General features: G+C 35.6%; 1 protein-coding gene across 5 annotated transcripts in view; it reads right to left on the reverse strand.

Moving 5' to 3' along the window:
* SPTLC1 (serine palmitoyltransferase long chain base subunit 1) overlaps positions 1-23,020 on the reverse strand; it is a 58,376-nt gene that overhangs the window by 23,530 nt on the left and 11,826 nt on the right. For 4 of the 5 annotated variants that reach the window (XR_011323261.1, XR_011323259.1, XR_011323260.1 and 1 more), the window contains exons 4-14: positions 19,723-19,816; positions 19,177-19,249; positions 14,419-14,551; positions 12,558-12,687; positions 10,643-10,732; positions 9,792-9,899; positions 8,300-8,395; positions 7,896-7,992; positions 6,541-6,595; positions 1,389-1,506; positions 430-503 (exon numbers count right to left, since the gene is read on the reverse strand). Coding sequence is in view for 2 of the 5 variants with exons in the window: in XM_069776350.1 (XP_069632451.1) it covers positions 430-503; positions 1,389-1,506; positions 6,541-6,595; positions 7,896-7,992; positions 8,300-8,395; positions 9,792-9,899; positions 10,643-10,732; positions 12,558-12,687; positions 14,419-14,551; positions 19,177-19,249; positions 19,723-19,816 (1,068 nt within the window). In the remaining 3 variants the exon portion in view is untranslated. Of the gene's footprint in view, positions 1-429; positions 504-1,388; positions 1,507-6,540; positions 6,596-7,895; positions 7,993-8,299; positions 8,396-9,791; positions 9,900-10,642; positions 10,733-12,557; positions 12,688-14,418; positions 14,552-15,023; positions 17,409-19,176; positions 19,250-19,722; positions 19,817-23,020 lie in introns of those variants that run through there. The other variant, XM_069776351.1, reaches the window with a different exon arrangement.

Genomic DNA, 23,020 nt, shown 5'->3' on the forward strand with positions numbered 1-23,020 from the left:
CAGACTTTTCTTGTACTGATTTTAACACATTAAGATCATTATCTCTAGGGAAATTTTTATGAATTCAAACTCAACCAGAAACAAGACCTATGGCTAAACAGAAATGGTCAGGCTACTTTCCCCACCCCACCCCTACACATCACAGAAATTTGATTGTTACCTTTTTTACCTGCAGATGTGCAGCTCATGGAAATGTGTCTGGTAACAGGCAACATGCTGATCACTAAGATTCAGATAGTTTTGATACAGTTATTTCAGGGTATTAGCATCCTGTAAGTCACTGAAAATATACCTCAAAATGGAGCCTTTCCCATTTTTTACAGGACCAACTATTCAATCCAGTCTACTGAACACAACCCCATCACTGTATAAAAAGAGATAGAGAGTCATATTCAATAAAATTAAATAATGTATTGACTTTCTACTAACCTGGGTGGAGGAAGACATTTTTCTTCCTTCTCCAGATAGCGGGCCTGAGTTAATGCAATACCACTATCCATGCACTACAAATAAAGAAAATACAGCAGTCGTCAATCTGAGAACTTCTGATTGCATGTCCTTTTGATCACCAAATACACATAACTAACTACTATGAGTTTGGTGTCAGGATAACTCTAAGTTCTTTCCAGATGGAGGTTTTGACGGTTGTGCAAAATCATCTTTAATTTTAATACAGCATAAACACATAGAACAGGTTAGGGTGTAGCTTCTTTAGCTTTCATCTCCAAGTAATGAGACAAAAATTCTGTATTAAGTAGGCTATTAAATCACATGTAAGCATATTTTCAAGGAAATCAACTTCAGTTTCTTTTTGTTGTGTAGTCCTGTTTAACTGCCACCTGAAATATAAAACTTCCTCATCAACCTTTATCTCCTTCACATGGGAGAAAGAGAACCAATGTGTATTGAAGATGGAAAAAATCCTACGTACAAAACATGAGATTCTTCACACAAAAAAGCAAGTTCATGGACTCAAACAAGCAAAATTACAGAAAGCTAGACCTCAAATGGTTAAAATACACCACGAGAACTCTGTACAAATAATAGCCTTTATTCTTATGAACATCATGACAGTTTCCTAAGCAACAGTTTTATACGCAAATTTAACTTGAGTTTTGAAGTACATAATAGGGAATAATTATTTTCTGAAGTAAAAGGTCCAACATATATTTTTATCCAGTGCAATGGACCTAAACATCTGCAGCAAGAAATGGTTAGAAGATGGTCTTTAATATAGACCTGTAGTCAGCAACGAAACTGAGTTTCTTGCAGCTTTCCTACAAGACATTCCAACAAGTTACCCAACAAGCCTCCCTACCCATATGCACTTCATTCATTATTCACATTCAAAGGCAATGATATATTTTAATTGCTGTGGGGACACTTACATAATCCACAATTCTTTTGAGTAATTTCACATCATTTTCTCGAGATCCACAGCTCTCTTCCAACTGTAGGTGCAATGCTGGAGAGAAAGATTCCCCCACTACTTTTAAGCCAGAAATCCTAAAACAAATGAAAAGCCTTTAATGCACATCCTATTTGAACACACGTGTTAGAAGTTCTAGATCATGTTTCTCCTTTCTACATGGCAAATGAGAAGAGAGGAATATTTCACTTTACTAATCCTAATGCAGACAATTTCAGCTTGCAATAGGTAAATATAACAAAACTTATCAAGTGAATGTTTTTCCTAGGGAGTTTATTAAATGTAGTTTCAGCAAGTTTGTTTAACAATAGTGACTCCTCCTTTTGCAAAAAGCATTAACAATTCGGAAATTTTGAAAGGATCCTTACAAAGATGTAGGAGAAATGTTAATATTAGGCCTGTATGCTGCTGATAAAAAGACAGCTAGTTAAGTCAAGTCTTTAGAGTCTATATTAAGATAATAAATAATAAATCTTTTTACCCACTTATGTGATAAGAAGAAACAAGGTTTATTTTTTTGGCAAGACTTCTGATTTAAAATTATTTCCTGTAGAAAATCTTTACATCATCTGTCACTCAGTCAGAAGCCCCTCTAAAACTAGTTATATTACTAGAATTGCTCCCCTATCTGTACATAGGGACAGTTGTCAATCAGGTGCGTAGAATTTGATTGAATGATTGATATTTGATTGTCATTGTCCTGACACATCATATCATCATATTCAGGACTGAGTTATTTATTCCCCTCCAAAAAAATGTATCCAATACCCAAGCAAGACTTCTGGTCTCAAAAATTAACAGGTCCCATAAACGCATGTCTACCATCAGCTGTAATTTTGATTTCTTGACTTTGATGAGCTTGCCTCACACACAGTGTAAGTTTATACCCTCATTTTCAAATAAGTTTTCTATTTTTACAAAGTTCAAGACCCAGTCAGAGCAGAAGAGATGTGAAATCCATAAACACCAGAACTGAAGCCTACAGGAGAGAGAATTGGCACTATAAACACACTGAATCAATTATAACCTTGAAAAAATAAAATTATACTCTAGCACAGAAAGCATCTTGCATTATTTCTACAATGCTATTTCAATTCACAGTCCATTCCAGAAAGACAAATCAAACTGATATTCTTCTTCAGCCACAAAACTGCAAACATTCTGGTGTCATTCACCTTGATAACTAACATACACTTGCTAACTAACCAAACACAGGCGATTTCTTTAATACACAAGCACACACACTGTGTTTGTCTCACTACTGCACTCATATCTAGGGATCAGGGATACAACATTTGGTAACATAAAGGACAAGCAGTTCAAAGTCCAGCTACAAGGTAGAAAGACAATACACAGTATAGCTGTATAACATATCTGTTCTTAGTTATGTTTCCTAGGAGTGACCTGACTTCTAAGAAGTAGCGTTCTACAAGTAGGGAGATGGCAGCAGAAGTCAGACGAAGTTGCGCTGTAATTTTTATCTATTTGCTGGAGATCAGAGTTTAAGACAAGCTACTAAAACAATTAGGTCTTGTTTAGAGAGACACAGTATTAGCTTCTAATTATAAAATAGGCATAATTCTTCAACTGAAATAGATAATCATAAACTGCCCCCCTCCAAAGTGTAAATGAGAAAAGATGAGTAGGAAGCAAGCTTTGTATCACTTCCATTCAAGCTGAGTCTTTGCCTGAACAACATGCTTTATATTTGCTATACACTTACTCACAGAGGCTGCTTACAAGTTTCAAACTTAATTTTAATCTTAAAACTTTTTCTGTCAGTCACAGCTGTAGTAAACTGAATTACATAATTCATCTTACCCAACCATTTGAAGAAACCCAGGAGTTTAACATGAGGTCTTCTGATGGCAATACTTCAACTTTCATGTAAAGTATTAACTATGTTTTTCAGAGCCTCTGCCAAATTAAGATTCAACAAATATTTAAGAATCCAATGCATGCACACTGACTTCCCTGAAATCAGAATTCACTGTCCTAAGAAATGCTGGGAAAGTTTAATTTTCAAACAAAACCATACAACTTCCACACACAAAAGAAGAGAGAAGTCTGAAAGATCTGATTTTGAAGTAACAAAGGAACAAAACTAGCCTCCTGAACTCCAATGCTCCTTTTAAGGCTAGTTCTATATTAGTAAATTAAACATGCCTTGGACTGTTTTCTGGCCCTGTGGTGAATGGGTATGGAATGACTCACATCCATACTTTTAAAATCTGAGTCTCCGCATTGGGGTGGCCACATCCAAACTGACTACTGGGAACAGCTTCTGGCTCACACCAACTCTTGAACTGTATCCAGGAGTCCTTTCAAAAAGCACTGCTTGGTCTGGGCCAACCCCATGCCACAGATCACTTCAACAATTTGACAGACTAGATAATCAAGATCCAGTGCCCAGGAATGCTTCATGACATTAACGTACCAGTATGGATGTAGCCTCTGGGAGCTCTCTCTTCGCAGCTCTCCATGCCCCAGCTACAAGGCTGGGCTACAGAACTGAGTGGCCGGACCAGGCTCTTGGTGGTAGGGAACCCTGTGTAGCTGGGCTGCCCTGAACACCATAAACATTTGCGTCAGTTTTGCTAACAGAAAACTAGAATGAGGTCTCACTGAAAAAATGTCAAGTTTCTCTGGACGGAAAAATCTTTAAAAATAAATCTGCTTTTCCCCAGTGAAAACTTGCTTTATTGGAAAATTCTCAGCCAGGTGTAGGATATGCAGTAAGTAATGAACTACTTAAAGGATACCATCTACTACTGTCATGCTTTTTTAAAAGCCACAAAATTCTGTCCCGTCCATCCTGTTGCCCTGCAACAGAGCTTCTTCATTTCTATTTACTAAGACACTTAGATATTCTTAAATACAAGACAGAAATCTACTTTATCTAAGGTTGTTAGGAAAGTTAAGAATATTCCTGATTTCTGTTAACCATCCCATCACTTACTGCATTTTCTTATGCTTTATAAACTGCCATAGACAATAAGAAAGTAGTTCTATGCAGGATTCAGAAGAATTCTTCCATTTCTTCCACAAACTGGCACTTGGCTTGTACCCAAAACAGGAGTAAACATCAGTCATTCCTCTAGCTTACTATACTACAGTTTCTTCCCTCACTATACTCCTTATAAAGACCAACATTTTTTTAGAACTCTAATCATGCACTGGTCCTTATATATCAAGTCCTGAATTTCATGGGTTAGTTACACTGGCTAAAAGAAAGATTTCCTTTACTTTTAATTTGTTCCTCTCACTGTATTTGTTCTATTATGAGAAAGGAGAAAAGCTGTATATTCTTTCCCACCTTCTTTGTGTACAGTTCTACCACCATTTTACACTCTCTTTTAAACCAACAGTTAGTTCCACTCTATCACAGTGAGAGCACCACGAAGAATTGGAGTCAAGCAGCAGCCATGGTTAGGCAGGGAAAATGAGTGCATTTAACATCACAGGAATTAACAAAATCTTGTTCTGAAAACTTTGCCTCCTCTTTGAACCATCACACACTTTTTCTAGTGTGGTTATCAATTAAAGAAAAACACACTGGACCCTGCAAATATTAGTTCAAATCTTCTCTCTGATACTGCTTTATGCAATTGCTAGGATAGTTTTCCTGCTCCAGGGCTGCCCAATTCCCTGATGTTAGTAAATCTTTCAAGTTCTTTCTCAGTTTGACCTAGAAGAACTATTCCCTTTGCAATTTTTTGGACCTCTATATTACCACACAGTTTTCCATAAGGCAAAAAATACAGAAGTCCTATTACAGACACTACTTGTTGATTTGTGACCACACTAATAACTGAATTTACGTGAAAAATTGCAATCAGTCAGGATAGAAAAGTACCAGCCATGGCTTATTTGCTTCTGTTTTGCAGTAAATATTGACAAGTAAAAGGTTGATAATTTTTCCTTACTTTTTTTTCCCCCTGTATTTTAAACATATTTGTAACGATCACCTAAAAACGATGGGTAGAGAAGAATATTACAATTAATCTCCCTTTAGCTCAATCATAACATTCTATAACTAGCAAACAAGAGATGCTAACAGTTTTCAAGTTACTCTAAAATTTTAATTTCAAGCATAGAAGCATCTGTGTATCTTTGACCTGAAAACCTATGCATTTTAAACCTGTATTGAAACAGAACACAGCCAAAGGAGACAAGGATTATGTGATGGTAGGATTACTCCAAAGAAGTTGAATGTAGCTAAAGTTCTAACATAAAACATCAGGTAAGCAGGAAACTGCTTATTTGAAATAATAAGCAACTCACTGAATAACTAAGTAACTAATACTACAGAAAAATCAGCTGGTATAATCAATCACGCATTATAGATTTTGTGTGTGTTTAAATGTTATTAATTTCTTTAAAATGTAACAGAAAACTGTTGAAGAATATAAATTGTAAAATAACAGCTAACATAACTATTCTGCATATTAAACAGCTGATGAATAATCACAGTAATTTCTGTATTTTTTAGTATCAAAACCTGTCAGGGAAAAAAGCAATTACTCAGTATAGCCATCTTTTAAAACAGGATAGTGTTAGGAAATTTTAAACAGAATCCTGATTTTCCAGATAAATTCCAGCAATTTTCTATGTGACTCTAGAATAACGAATATTTCTTTTACGATTTAACATTCAAATCTCGTATGTAGGAACAATATTGTATTAAACATGATTGCAAGGTACACTGAGTTGCCTGAAAGAGTATCTGCTAAGCTATACACCAAATGCTTTTACTTAGACATTATTTTCAAAATGCTTATCAACACTTTGTACTGCTGAAAGCTACCACACTCTCCTGAAGACTTAAGCGTGTAAGGGCTTGTAAACACCCTCACTAGCATTAAGGTATAATCTCATTCCAATACCTGTAAACAGATTTTAAAAACTTGTACTCTTTTCAGTAGCATAACAGAGACAGTTGGAAAAGGATTACTTTCCTCCTTTAATACAAACATAATTTAGTGTACACATTCTAGTCTAAGTATCTGTAAAACCAGAAACAGATCTGGGCAAGAGAGTTCTTTAAAGTTGGCATTATAAAGGCATGGTCAAATTAACAATAGCAAAAAACCCCCCCCCGAAACACTTACCCCTGTAAAGCTTTGTGGATTCGTTCACATTTAGCCCGAAGAATCTGAAAAATGTCTGCACATGCAAAAACAAAAAAAAAAAACAGAAAAAGGAAAAGGCTTAGATATCCTGTTTCTACTCCACATTTCTGTATGTCTTAAGATTTCAAAAAAAGCATTTGGAAGGAAAACGAAGATATACATATGTATTGAAGTACTAAGTCTTTTCACTACTCTTCATAATGTTCCCGATTCCCATTTCTGCCAGGAAATGACAGGCTTTTAAGATCTGACAAATGCATTACTTCCCTTTATCTCAGTACTCCAGCTGCATCGGTTCATGATCATACGGAAAGGATGACACAAACACTTGGTAATGGGATTGAAATGACAGGTTGAACATATTGCTATCTATAAAATATCTACAGCCATGCAGACTCTGCTCCTTGATCCTTTCACCAGCTCACTGCAGATTCTTAAACAGGAAACTTTGACTCCTGGATCTGCAAACCTTGGTGGTTCTCCTCAGTAAAGGTTGATCTTCCACTGCAGCCAACAGTCCTGTAACTTACTCTTAATTTTTTCTGGCTTTTTTTTTAAGTTCTGAGGACTAGGCATGGGCTACCCAGTAATTTTTATTTATTTGCGACAAATTAAATACTGTATCTCTCTGCAGATGTCCTCCAATCTGTTGGCACTAATGTAGGTTAAAAACAAATACATACAGATTTGGCCAATTTTATCCTTCTCATGTGTGTCTCACCCCCTCCACCCGCAAAAAAATCTGTCTTAGGTTCTAGCAACAAGGGCAATTCTCTGACTCCTAGAACAGAAACTCCTGCCTGCCAACTTTATCCAAACACTCTGTACTTAGTCCTGCCAAAACTGCAGGTATTTGTACCATGATCATTCCCAAGATTCTTGCCTGGATGCTCTCTTGAAGAAGAAAAAAAATAATTATGTAGTGCAAGTGGAAAGGAAATGGTTATTCCAGCCTGAGGAAACATATTCCATTGTTTCTCTTTAACCTTCCCTTCCTCCATTTGTCTTGAAGGAATTTGTTTTCAAGGAAAAGGCCTATTTCTAGTCTATAAAGCAGAATAATAATTTCTTATTTTCCTAGTGAAAACTATCTCTGTCCCTCCTAGCCTCAACTAACTTGCTCACTTTCAACTGGAAGAAGGAAAGGGGATGAAACACTGAAGAAGAAAAGCAGGATAGGAAATTATATGAAGAGACAATCATGCATGTAAAATTAATTAGCTGAAAAAGAGAGAGGACTTAAAAAAGAGTGAGGAATAAAAGCAGGGAGAAGTATGAGCTACTAGTTTGGAGTGAAGAAAGACTGAAGAATAAGATTTTCCTGAATTAAGTACCTGGATTATCTTCCATAATATTCAGAGCCTCAATAGCAGCAGCAGCTAACAAAGGAGGCAGGGATGCAGAAAAGCAGTAGCCTTGACCAGACAATCGCTGTGAGGGAAAAAGAAAAAAAATTCACTTTTTTGCTTATAGCAGCATAGACAATGTTTTAAAAATTAGTTCACATACATTTAAACAAAACAACCTCTCCTCCACACTTATGAGGTTCATGGAAGGATTTAAAAGTATGTCTCCAATTAATCTACAAAATTTCATAGAACCAGACAGTTTCTGTATAGAATTAAATGTTGCATAATAATTTATATCATAACATTCCTTGCAAATAGATTTTAGTAACTAACTCTCATTTTTAAGTAACTAATCCTGCCACACCATATAAAAATGAGACCTGACTTACCTGATGGTCAATAATAAAAGATCTTCCACAGCAAAATCCTCCAATAGAAGCCAGTGAATTTTCCATGTTTGCACTAATAAGATCTATATCATCAATCTGCCAGTTAAATTAACAAGTTAAGAGATGCTTTTGATTACATCAAGACTATTTATAAGATAAATCTACTAAAGACATATCTTGTTTCATATTATCATGAATACTAGAGAAGATCCACCAAACTATCACATACTAAAACGAAGCTACAATTGAAATAACAATTTTAAGCAATACAAAAGGACTTTAGAAATTGAGATTTATAGATCCATAGATAATATACACAGGATCATTCTTTTCCAGGCAATGTGAAGAATACAAATGGAAAAAACAAATTATATAGATACTGGTGACAATTCCTCAGAGCACTCAGTGTGACAGTGTCCTTTAAGAATGTAATTAGTCCCACTGCAGTCAGTAGGAGTTAGAATGTGATTAAAATTGAGCACAAGCCTAGTTAAAATTGAGTCTGAACCTTAAAGACACAATTGACTTATTTCACTTGTTAGCTGGAAATACATTTTTTGTCTGGCTCTCTAATATACACTGATGACCATTGCTACAAATTCCCATTCTAAGCAGACAAAACTGAAAGATTATGTTTGTAAATTAATTTAACATAGAAGCCAATTAATCAGTTGGTACTTGGCAAGCTTCACAGTAGCTCTGTTTGTTTCCTTTTCTAAAGCTTTTTAACATTCTTTTTCTCTTTTCCACATTTGTAATTAAGACACAGTGAAAACAATAGGAGACAGGGGAAGACAGAATGAATTCTCAGAATCTGATATTTCACTTCCAAGGTGAACTAGACACTGTCAGCATGTAGTGAGGGATGCTCCACACTAAGACACTGGCAACCAAAAGAGCACTTCTTCCTTCCCCAGCTCAGGTGGCTGTGGTAGCAAACAACTGCAAGGATACCATTTTGGATTTCCAAAGTACTCCTCAGCTGAATAAACACCGCAAAAGACTCTTGAAAAGACAGCTTGACTTAATCTGCCAGTAAAGTAGTCAAAGACAATGTCTTTGAATTGACCATCAAATGACCTATTTTTCCCCACTGGAGCAAAAGGCAATAGAGCAAAGTAGGCTGGCTATACACTGAGATTTTTCTGACTCACTCCTAACCCCCAAGTATTTCTGTAAACATGACGCTTAAGTGTTTGTGGCTGGAAAATACTGCAATCATCATCTCACCAAGTGTCCAAAAAAAGGAAAAAATTACACATTGTAAAAATTCTTTTGTTACCTTCCTCACTAAAGATAAATAACATTATTTCAAGTAAGCATGTGAAAGAAAAGTGCCAAGACCTGAACACTTTAAGACTGATAAAGTATGTTTAAATTTCTACTGTACAGTACTGAACATTGTTAATGCCACAGGTATAAGAAATCAATTGTGCATCTGCTTCTGTACAACTCTCTTGTTCACAACAAAGCTCACAAAAAAGGCACTTACATTTATTCCAAAGTGTTCAGTAATTCCTCTCCCATGTTCTCCAAGGACTCCAAAGGAAAGGCTCTCCTCCAAAAATATTCTAACTTTGTATTTATACTTCAACTTTATCTAAAACAGAGCAAATTATATAAAATAAAAGTCAAGCCCATCAGAATTTGGTAACAAGATGGGTGGAGGAGATAAGGTAAAGACAGATAAGTACAGTATCCTGAATACTGCAAAAATGTCAGCTCTAGAGTTGTATTCTGTCATTATGACATTTTAAAAGCCTTCAAAATTCTTCCACCATGTAAAACTAGAGTAAATCTCATAAATGTTCATGTACCAAAAAAAAAATTATTTTTTTTAAAATAGGTTATCAAGTACTTTTAAAATAATGCATTTTCACAGCATTTCTTCTGATATCTACTAGAATATAGCCTGCACAAAAAGCCAACTGATGGTGAATAGCAAGTGTTTTCCTTGGAGTCACTGTTTACAGTGACAGCTGTGTGACAGTTTCTTTAAAGATTCTTTTTTTTTTGTATTCTATATAATTTAGTTTAACAATTTAGTATCATACACCATAGCTGAAAATACAGTATATTTTACAGGTTGAAAACTAAGACCATCATCAGATATTCATTTGCAAGTCTCACTGTGTTTAGCTTCAGAATCCTAATCCTGATCAGAAGTTTCAAAACAAAGTAAGATTTGGGATCACCATTTCATGAACATTTGAGAAAGCAAGAAGCTAAACAAAAAAACAGCATGCAGAGTTTTTCTATGTAGGCTTACCTATATGATACTATTATTTCATTAGCCACATGTTTTCATATGCAGAGTTTAAAAGGCAAACTCAAACCACTTACCAATTCTGGCAGAGGGCAAACATCTCCTGTGTTCATATACAATCCTTCCACTACAATAAACCTTCGAGTTACACGGGCCTTGCGAGGATTCTTCAGAGAAAGATATGGTTTCAGTTCATGTCAACTGTTACTAACAAGCAAAGCTCTGAAGATATTTTGATAGGGAAGGACAGTAATGGGAAGGGAAGGAAGATAATGTCTCTTTTTCAAGTAAGCTTTCACTTTAGTTTAAACTTAGTATTTATCATTTGTAATCAAAGTTGAAATGCCTCATTGGACTAGTTTTTCTTTGTTTTGTAATAATTTTAAAGCTTTTAACTCTTATGCAAGATTTATGTTTTGCAAGAAATCATAACCAATCCATTTGAACTTTATGAATAAACTACAAACAATACAACAGAACAAATACTACAAATCTTGGTCTCTATTATATTAATCATTAGTCTGAGCATTTAGAAGGCTTTTCAACAAGTGGTTTGTGCACTAGGATTCTCAATGTAGCACAAACCTCTCGCAAGTAGTGTCTTCATAAAACACAACCCAAAAGTATTCATAACATTCAAGTTACAATTTCCTTGTCTGATCTCTGGACAATACAGATTGTAAGGATATCCTGCAGTGGTTTCTGTTTAAACTTCAGTGGTATGATTTGAGTTTTCTTGTTTTAAAATGCCATTCCCCTGTTATTTACTTTAAACCTTACTGATACCTTCTGATCAAAGATATTAAGTCATGCTTCTTACCATTTTCAGTTCTTGTAAAAAGATTCGGAGAACAGGTATACAACTTTTCTGAGTGGTAGGCACCAAAACTAGGCACAGTCCACTCCACAAGTTGGACCAACTCTAGTGGCAAGATCTACCCCTTCCTAGTCAGCGTGTCTTAGTTATACACACATGGTCTATATTAAGATCTTGGCCACCAACTTCATGTTCACATTCCACTAATTACATTAAGAAACTTTAACCATGTAGCTAAATCAAAGCACTCTGCTGGAACAAACCAAATATTTTACACAAATTGCACTAGTCTGTCAACCACATCTAAAAACTCATGTAAAGATTATCTATCAAAACGTATTCTCCATAAAAATATGTTAACTAGTACGTTGTCTATAAATTTGCTATTAATCAGATCCTTGACTGATTTAGACTGATGTTAAGCCGACTGGCTTATAATTATGCAGTTTATCTACTTTTTCTATGTGTTAGCACAAATTCAGCTTTCTTCCAATTGTCTGTAACTTTCCAGCATTCTGTGAACATGGCACATATTCACCTAATTCTTTTAAAAATCATTTAACCAGGTTATCTGTACTTGCTGATCTTGATTTTAGTAGCTGCTTTTGGACACCCTTTTGTATTACTGTCAGAATGAGAAGCAAGCCATCAAACTGACCAAATTTTTCAAGTGAGAGAACATCTTTAGAGTTGAGTGCAAGATAGGGGAAGAGTCTAAGAAAAAAAAAATCATATAAATTAAAGGGTTAGGATTAGCCGCTTTTGTATTGATTTTACAGTATGGCATTCGAACTGATAATTAACTTGCATGATTTATTAAGTAAATGCAGTTATACAACTTTCTAAGAGACAAAAACAAGCACTCTGTGATAGTATTTAAAAAAAACAAAACCAAACCTCACACTTCAGTCATCTGCCTATTAAGATATTCCCCTACTACCAGTGCCTGTGAGCTCAATTCCAGTGGTTACACAGACAAATGCAAGTAAATAAATATTCTTAAAAAAAAAAAAAAATCAATCTTAATTACATAAGCAACATTAACTGCTCAGTAGAGATTTATGAAAACCAAATAACTGCCTATAAGCATTGCATCCATTCAATTACACAACCTAGTAAAAAATGTGGGGGAGGTGGCACAAAAAAGTACAAATATTTCTTCAAAGGAATGGTACCTTTTGATCTTCAGTCTCTTGTTCTTTCAACAGTCGTTCAAGGTCAGCCATATCATTATGCTTAAATAACTTGATATTACTACGAGATGCTTGTAATCCTTTCTGAATAGCAAAGCAGGCAGCTTCATCTCTGTAAACACAGCAAACCCTTCTAAGTTTGCACTGGGTTTAAAAATTATTCAAAGAAAGCTGGCTATTAGGACTGTCTTGCTTTTGAGCAGGTATCTGTACTTAGGTGTAGTTAAAACCAGATTTATTAAAGCATCATATATTTTATTTACATTTTGAAAACTCATTTCCAAAGCTTCTCAACTTTCCTATGCATTATAGCCAATAAAAAAAAGCCAACAGGATTTTTCTTGAAGTGTACACTGGTGGTTTTGTTTGTATGTGACACCAGTTTATTTGAGCACAGCATTCCATGGACCAGGTACAACACCATGGTAATCATCCCAGAAATCTCTCACTCCATTTGCTCTGGGTCTTAGAAAAAAGGCACAAAGATGTGCCTGTAACAGTTATAGTGGTCCTCCAAGTATTCAAAATCTGCTTTTTAATACCCTTTGGGAATTACTATCTCAGTGTTCAAAGAACTATCTGCCATTTTTAAGTGTTGGAAAAGCAAACCTCTGAGCACGATAGGGTATGCAATTTCAAAGGTGCCTAAGTTGAATAATTTTTTAAAAGTGGGAACTAAATCAAACATTCTGTACATGCTAAATGCAGTAATTTCAACCAAGCTACTTTGAAATATGGCGAGATCTTTTGTCAGTGAGAAGCTGAAACAGTACAAGACAGCTAAATCCAGGATACACTCGCATCTTGAATAGCGTGCATGATCCTGGTCCATTCGTCTCAAAAAAGCTGATCCAGAAAATGTTCAAAGATGACCAAAAACTAGGATCAAAGTTATGAAAGAACTTCTGTAAAATAAGTCAAATCAGCTGCAAGCCTTAGACTTAGATAAGAGAGCACTGAAGAAAGATTTTGGCAGACAAATACAAAAGTATCAGTGTGCTGTGACTTAACCCTAGCAGGCAGCTAAGCCCCACATAGCCACTCACTCCCCCCATGGAGAAGATGCATCAGTTCACTCTCTAAAATCAAATGCATCAACTGAAATAAGTAGGCGTTATATCCAAAACAGGTATTTGTTCATATTTTTTCATAAAATGTTCAAGCTAAACTGTGAAATTACATGTCATAAAAGCATTGTGGTTATTAAAAGATTTACAAAAGTACTAAAAGAATAGGAACGTTTAAGAAAAACCCATCAGCTACTACTAAATCCAAACCCTTCTCTTTGGCTCAGTAAGTTTTGAATATTGTTACATTGTTTCTCCTGGTGTTTTACTCTTCCCTAGACAAACTGTCACTGGTTACCCTCAGGGACCAGATACCAGGCTTGCAGAACCCTTAGTTTGACCCTGCATAGCTGTTCTTGTGTTATTTTAATATGCAGCAATATTTATCCAACTAATCCATTGCAAATACACATGCGGGAACAACTGTCCTGCAAGAAAGGTGAAAAGCCAGCAGTAAACAGGAGAAAAACAAATATGACTGTACAGTTTCTTCAGAAGAAAACTAGGTATTAGACTTCTGTTAGTTCTTGCATGCACAAGTTTGGTTTGTTTTTTTTTTTTTTCAGCTGAGTGTCCAAGTCCGCTCTTTCATGATAAAAGCAGTAACTGATTTGATTTCGAGTATTTGGCAAAGAAAAGATATTTTAGCTTTGTACAACAAAATACTTGATCAAAATTAGCATTATTTTCTGAATGGTTAACTTAACATGATTAACAGTAATGAAAAAGAAAAATTGAAAAGAAAACTCTTTAATCTGGCATTTGTCAATACTTACACAAACACAATGTCCCCTCTTTTTGAATATGCAGGAATAGCACTGGCAATTGTTGCAAATCCATATGAGTATATAATAGCTTCCTCTGTCCTCATGAATTTTGCTAGTCGTTCTTCTAATTCTAAGTGCACATCTATTTGAGAGAAAAAATGAAAAATTTTAGACCTATCAGAAAGACTATAATTGCTTTTAGCAATCATCTAATTGAAGCAAACAATGTTTATTTGTAGGAAGAGTGTTACAACAAATAACTTCCCAAAAAACAGCTGCAACCAATCCAGCCTTACTTAAACTGACAAGTAACCCAATATTAATCAGAAGCTTTGATAGATCTGAAAATATTTATGTAATGTCATTCTTATGTTCTTATGCAAGGGTAATTAAAATCTACTTGCAATTAGACCACAAGTAAATGATGCAGCACTCATGGACTGTGACTAGGGAACACAGTTACTATAGTCAGACAACAAATAGCTATGTAATTTATAGCCATTAATGAGGACCTGTTGGCAGACTGTCAGTTCTTCCAAGCTGATGCTTCCACTGCATATAGCATAGCTATCATTATAACAGAAAACTGTTCTTGTCAGGCTGCAATCACATACCATCTCCTGAACGCACTTCAGCCAATTGAAAAGGTCACCATCTATGCCAGAGATTACTCACCCTTAAGATAAATTGACACAATTACACACACAAGCATTTCCCAAACCAATTCGGTCAAAGTGACCCACGTTAGAAACAAAACACCACTAAATCAAAAGATTAAGAAGGGTAGTACCACATGGTGAGTAGATTGTTGTTGCAGAAAGATGACCGCAGTGTTAAGTATTCTGCCTAAGCAAAATAACCTGTATCAGACAAACTGCTGTTTTGGTAGTGTAACTCTCTTGCCACTACCTGCTTCTGCTAGCAAATGTTAGTCAGAGAATTATGCCTTTTATCAACTGGAAATAAACAAGATTAAAGGCCAAATAGAGGTCCTTAGTGTGCGACCTGAAAGATCACCATTGGCCAAACATTACCTCGCAATTATTGAAAGTTCCTCGAAACTAAAATCAAATGAATCAACATCAGTTAAAAATACAGATTCTTCAATAGCGTATGAGGCACAGTTATGTCAATGTTGTTACTTCCAGCTAGGTACTGACAGCAAGGGTGTAGGAAGAAAGGGCTTTGTAAATATCTTAGCTTTGTCATAATTAACAAATATCTAGCATAACCTTTCCCCAAAAGGGCACATCCACCTGACCGATATATTTACACAACAAAGGCAAAAGGCATGTCTTCAAACAACAGCCTCCCAATCACAGTCAAGAGCAATTTTATCCATAGACTGCAAACTATAAATCTTCAATAATCGTAATGTTTACCTGAGCATCAAAAAATGGAATGGAAAGGAATTCTTTTATTTGGTTTTCCACTGGTTTGAAATGGAAACAAAAAATGTACTCACTTATTATTGGAAAATTTTCTTTTGCTACCTATCACTTTGATCCAGCTGTATTAGGTACACCAAACATTCGGAGAAACCTAGAACAGACTTAGACTTCCTTCTCCAAAGTCTTTGAAAGGAAGGATACTGATACTGATTGGAGTTATCTAATCTACGTTCTGATAGAGATTTTAAGTAGTCCTTTTTCAGAATCTTTGTATCTTTTTCTTTATTGTTACATGGACTTCAGGACCAATGAAACAATCTCCGGTCCAGCTTCAAAACAGGATGATGAACTCTGATTCAATTATTGAACAAAAGCCCAGGAAAGATCTTTCTCTGGCAGCAAGCAACAAAAAAGAGACTGGCCACATGGCAGTTAAGACATGCAATACAAACAACATTCAGCCAAAAGTGTTCCTTCTTGAAGCCCTGCCAGCAGAGAATAACAAATTAGGGCAAACAAGGGCTGATCTATTACTTTGAGGGCCCAGCTATTGAGACCTAATGGGGAAAAATGTTTTGAATGTAAAAGGCCACCCACATCCTTTAACAGAAAAAGTAGAAAAGATGACGAGATAATCAGTTAAAAACGGAAACTTGCATGCTTCTCACTGAGCTTTACTCAGGCAACAACCATCTCTACACTGAGCAAGGGCTAGGTAAAAACAGTGGATGAAAGACATACTGTCAGCAATAATGAGCTGACGAATATAATCAGATTTGTGTTAAGGAAAAAAAATTTTAGAAGCCTTGTAAATTTTGTCAAGGGCAAGAACATTTAAGTTCAGAATGACATACAGCATATACAATTTGATACATCATTACATAAGGGAATGAATGCTTTGTACAATTGTGAGATGGAAAAGCTTAAGATAGTATTAAGGCTTCACTACCATTCCACTAGGATGAAAACAGAATACTATCTGATTCTCCTATTCTTCATTGCAATGATTTGCTTTAGTCTGCTTACATCACTTGGATTAGCCTAGCTTCAGTGAGCTGTGAATACTACCTAGAGCACATTTGCACAGAGGAAGATATGATTGGAACAGCTTTCTACATAATTATGAAACCTTAATAACGCTATTACTGTCAACAACTGCTATGAAGTGCCAGTTTAGTGCCCAGCATGTGCTCGCATGCAAGTCAAAAGCAGAACTGAGACCAAATCCCACATCATCTTTTAAATATTTTATCAGGTAGCTAGTCCTGATCTTCCCAGTAGTACTGAAATTGTGGCTGCTAGGCAATCCACAATAGCCTTAAACCCACCACCACCACCAAAAAGTGATACACCCCTCAGCTGTCATTATGGAGAAAATAACTGTCAAGATTCAGTTATGGATGAATATACTAGAATTTCAAGCTTATCATAGGATAAAGGCATGGATGCAGTTTTCAGGGATACAGCACAAAGCAAAAATGTCTTCATAGGGACTCAGCAAATCTAGGAAATCCCTTCAAGCAGGCAGAGATATGAAGAATCAAGTCTCCATTCAAAATAAATTATAACATGATATCTACATTTAGAAATAAAGAGATCTCTAATATTGATAGGAAACATCAGCCCCTAAGAAGGGATAACTCTGAGTGACAAAAAATGACAAACATCAATTAAATCCTATATAGTTAAGTAAGAGGAAATCACAGTTCTGGACACAAAATGACTCATCTACCGAAGTCATAGCACATGAAAAATTGTGTGAAAAGTTTGAGGCATACAATATTACTGATGTAAGGAATGTTTCTTATCAGAGATTCATAATTCTGCAATACTCAGATATTTAAAGTCAAGGGGAAATGGGAAGGCAGTCTGGGATCCAACAAGAACAGCAGCTGTTTCTCTCAAATTTTAAACCAATTCTCAGTTACTTTATTTGTAAAAGATGATATCTCAAACAGATGACTATAACATCATTTCTTCACTAGTGGTGTCATGCGGCAACACCACAGATTATATACCCTGCTTTGTGAAATGAAGCATTTACCCAAAAAATTCAGAAGCCAATGAACAGCGACCAAACTAAATGCAAAAGCTATACACTTTGGATCTTAGGATTAGACCTCCAAAGAGGATAAGAAATAACCCAAAGAATCTCTCACTTACCAGAGAAAATCAACTTTTAACCAGTCTGTTTTGAATAATTACTAGAAAGAAGCAAAGTGAAAGATTTCACAACACATAAAATCAGCCTGGACTCCAAAGGCAGGAGGCATTATTCCACAAGTTTCTTTGAGCTTTTCAGTGGTTTGTTTTTGGTTTTGGGGGGTTTTTTGGGGGGCAGGGGAGGGGCAGGGAGAAGCCTGTATGAATTCCAACAGATCACTGCTGACCAGTGATCAGTGAGGGAATCTAGCCTTCTAAACGCTCTCTACTAATCAATGGGCTACCACCTCCTTTGTCAGAAATTAATTATGGTTCTAGGCTAATGAACAATCTATAAGATTGATATCAAAGACTCAACTTCATTCTGATATATAGACTTCTAACAAATCAAAATAGATACAGCACCTGGCTGATCACTTAAAGGACTAGCTTGATTAATTGAGAAAAGTTCCAGTCTTGACTTCAAGTCAAGGCTACAGGAAGCCAACTCTATGAAATCATTTGAGTACAAACACGCTGTGAATTCCATCACCTCTGGGAAGAGACCGGAAAGTTCACAAGAAGATGAGTCAATGCTTTCAGCTTGCAACCGTGCAGCTATTCATGTATTACTCTTTGGTTTCCATGCACAATTTCAAAATACCAATGCCTGTAAAGCACTGTTTCCAGAGGCTGATATTTAACTTAATACTTCTTAAAAAGAATGAAAAAACCCTTAGTAACACCTGCTTATGTCATAAAATCTCTTTAACTACAACATTAAAGTTATCAGTAAAGGAAAACTTCATTCTGACTACAGCATTAGATAAACTTCACTAAGAATCTTTATCATAGAAATCAGACTGCCCTCTTGTGGTCTACTTAAAAATGTATTATTAATTTACACTTAAATTTGCCATGCATGATTAAATTCTAATATGTTTATTTTCTCTTTCCACTATAGTGACAAGAACTAAAACAGATTATATCTAACTTCGCAACTCTCCTCCAAGACGAGCATCAGAAAGAGTAAGAAAACACGTAAAATTAATAAGAAACAAGCTATGAACTACAAACGCTACCAATCCTTAACAATTACACTAAAAAGTGTGTTAGAGGGTAACTGTTCTTCATAGTGGTGGAAATAATTTGCTGCTTATATATAGGACTATTTTAGCTGACTTACCAAACCAGTCTGAACACCTTTAAAGGCAGATCAAAGAAAGTTACTCACCAAAAGTACCATAGAATCCTCTAGGTCCGCAAGTGCCAACACCATATTTCTTCAGAGATGCCTGGGCTGCGCTCTTTAACAGAAAAGAATTACATGAAATATTTATTCCTACATTAGATCTCTAACTCTTCTATACACTTCACACTGACAAGTTTATACCTATGTACACAGGCCAGTTCATGCATCATGTAACATGCCCTGCTATACAGAAAGTATAACAACATACTGAATTCCATGAATTAATTTCACATCAAAACTATTTTAGACAAGTTTTTAAGCATCATTCATTGTATTCTCATGACTAAGGACATTAAATACTAATCTAACTTGATAATCAGCTAGTACACAGTAAATACACTAGATTAAACTTCAATAAAAAGACGAACTTAAATAGCACACAATTACAAGGTTTATAATCTTCCTTGCTGCTTTAGAAGTATACTTCCTTGACAAAGTTTGTGGTTTCTGAAGTAATTCTTAATTTCAAGACAACACACAAAGTAAAAGAGGAACAATCACACAAATACAATAACTGGAAGAACTCACCTTAACCTTTTCATTATCCAAAAGTCCAAGAAAGTTAAACGATGCAAAGTTTATACACTCCTTGCCATTAACAGTGATTATATGGGTGGGAGGACTGAAAAAAAAAATTACAGACCTATTGTTATGAATGAACAGTTGCCATTTTCATAAACAGTCAAACAGTACAGGAGTTTTGTTTCTCAATAGTAAAAAGCTTTTTCAAGATTCCTTCCTTCCACTTCTTTTGCAGCTGCCAATCAATATTTAAGTTCAGTGTAAAATCACAAATACACTACCATACTCAGCAAAAACTGTATTCCTCCAGTTTACCAAAGAAACTGTAAATACCTTCCTGAGATATTTAGTTTAATGATTCCTTGTTGAAAACTTAATTCACACAAAGGTGACTCCTGAAAAGATTAATCAAGCTTCTCCTTTAAAAGCAAAGTGATGTCTGTCTGAAATCAGGAATACTATAAATAAAAAGGAAATTTCACTGCTACTTAGTTCTGCGATAAAAATGAATTTAAAACCAATGTTTTTGTCATAAAGCAAACCCACAATACCAATCTTGTACTGAACAGGGCTCCCAAAACATAGGTACTAGCTGTAAACAGACAAAAAAGTATTGTATTATCTGTCATCTCAAGTTTCCAATTCTGTTTAGTCCATAACAGTTTGAATAACTCATGTAGTCAGGAAACACAGAAAGTGTGAAAACACCCAATATTAACAAAGCAACAAGAGCACAATATACATGAAGCAAAGGGCAGAGAAATTTTCTGCCCTAAAAAATGATTTAGATAAAGTTATTAAAAAACTGAAGATAAAAATAGCTATTAATGCTTTAAACACAAGCATTGCATCTGTGTGCTGTATTCTAAAAGCAATCCTGTTCTGGCAGTTATACACTTCAATACTACAAAATCAAACGTTTCAATTAATCACTCAGGGTGTTGAGAAGTCTCAAAGCTAAGCCAAATACAAAACCTTATGTCTGCCCATTTCTGTATGCATTGTCAAATATTAGAGTTGAGATCCTACACTATTCCTCAAACACAATAGTTTCAACAAGGTTTTCCCATGTGGAAACTAGCACTGAGCAATTTTCACAATCAAAATTAAACAGGGCTGCTCAAATGTCAAATGCCCGTGGACAGCTGCTAAAAATCTGGTTGCTGACAATATTTCAATGGGTACAATAGGTGTGCAAAGCAAATAAACTTTAAGTCCAAGCTATTCACTACAAGTTAAGGAAAACACTGAACTGCCTGAACCTCACTTAAAAAACTGCTTGATTTTGGTTTATATCTGTAAATAAAAATTAAGCACATGTTGCTTCAACCAAGCAATTGCAAAGCTTACAAAACAGCTTTTGAAAGCTTTCTACTAACACAGTGCATGTGTCATGCATCTTCATCACTGTCATTTCATGACATTACACTGACACAAGCTGAACCAGACCCCACAAAGGAGCAGTCCTGCATTACTGCAGTGCATCTTCTGCATAGTACTAGCATTATACAAATGTGCTGCAAACTGTCTTGGGGCAATCACTGCCATACCTGGATCTGTTCCCCTGTCTTGCTCATCAATGAGCTGTACCAAATGTTGGAAGTCCTATTAACTGAAACAACTACTTAGGTTCGCAGATATTCACAAGAGCAGACCTATATGTTTTGGCACTAACACATGATTCAGTATATTCCCAGCATACTATCAAACCTGGTAAATTTACAGCAATTTGCCCCCACGGCTCCACTTCTCAAACCTAGAAAATACAATTATGTTCACCAACAACTTGCCCCTAACAAAATTACAGCCCTCATGAAAACATGGCCACACTTTGCTATCAGGATTTTACCCAGACTTCTAAAGGAAGACTCATGGTTAGGCAGAAAACCCTCATGGAAAACTTTATTCCAGTGAACAATTATATCCAAAACACAGATGCTAACAGTACCATAAAACCTTCTTTGCAATGTCAAAAACAAGTCTTTGCAAAAGGAAAACAGTGAAACATTTATTTCTTTACAGTTTCATGTATCTCCCTTCCCCTAGTATAACACAGTTTGTTAGGTATTATGGTTAGGGACAACAGTTATGAGATACTGAGTAATCCAGCTGAAACTGTAAATAAAAATAGAATGTCAAGCCATATTCAAAGAACTTGCAAGTCCTTCAGAATTGTGTCTTTTAGGGACTGAAAGCACTCCATCTGTACTTGGACCTCTCACTTATCTCTTAAGTGCTGCATTTATTGAAATATCACAGAAGATGATAGAGTTAAAAGCCAGATCATTAGTGCCTTTTTATTTTAAAGCAAAATGAGAATCAGCATGAGAATTTTGTAGACAAATTGTTTTAGGAAATAGGTTTACATTTTCTGAATGAGATATTGTACAACTAAGCTATCTTGCATAGATTAGTTCACAGAAAGGCTACCACAAGAACTAACTAATTTCTGGACTGTGACTGAGCCATCACGGGCAACTTCTTCACTGCTGATTCAAGATTGGTCACTTCCTTTGTATGGACAAGTCTCTGCATTATTGGCTTTGCTTATCCTTTGGCAATGTTACTGGGATTATGCAAATGTTCAGCAGAAAGGAGCATGCTAACGTAAGGCACAAACTGCCTTGCATATTGAGGAAGGAGGAAGTCTGCCTCCCCCACACAGTGAGTGAAAATTTTTACTGAAATATTTAATACTTCCTAAGTGGTTATGAGCCTATATAAACCCTATCTACACATTACTGCAAATATGCAATATTCAACCACCACATACCAAGATAATTAAGATTTATGTAAATCACCATTTATGGTAGACATTAACACATGAAAATCACTGAAAGAAGACTACTTCATTAGTACCAATAGGGTCCCCCTAAAATACTAATTAAAAAGTGGATAGAAATGCTCTTGAACTGGAATTAGGATGCAGACACTTTCATTTCTGTATTAATTCTGCAACGTGTTTTTTTATACCCCAAGTTACAATCTCATAGCTGTTGAGCAACTTACGGGAAGGTAGTTAGTTGGGAAGACAAATGCCAAGTTTTCCCCATAGCCACTGTGAAGTTTAATAGCCACAACACATTAACATTCTGTCACAATACATTCCCTAGCTGTAAGCACTGGAAAGCTCTAAATAATTTAAACATTTTTTGAATCAATCTAAAAGATATATTTGTTCAGATTTTTTTGAAACATCCAACACTTCCTTTAAGTCCACAGTAGTGCTTGTTTCAAAATTCTGAACAGTAACAGAAGAATGTTAATCAACATCACAGTTGATTAAAATAGGCACCCCTTTTCT

Source organism: Haliaeetus albicilla, chromosome Z, assembly GCF_947461875.1.
Source record: "Haliaeetus albicilla chromosome Z, bHalAlb1.1, whole genome shotgun sequence".
In the NCBI taxonomy this organism is placed as follows: Eukaryota; Metazoa; Chordata; class Aves; order Accipitriformes; family Accipitridae; genus Haliaeetus; species Haliaeetus albicilla.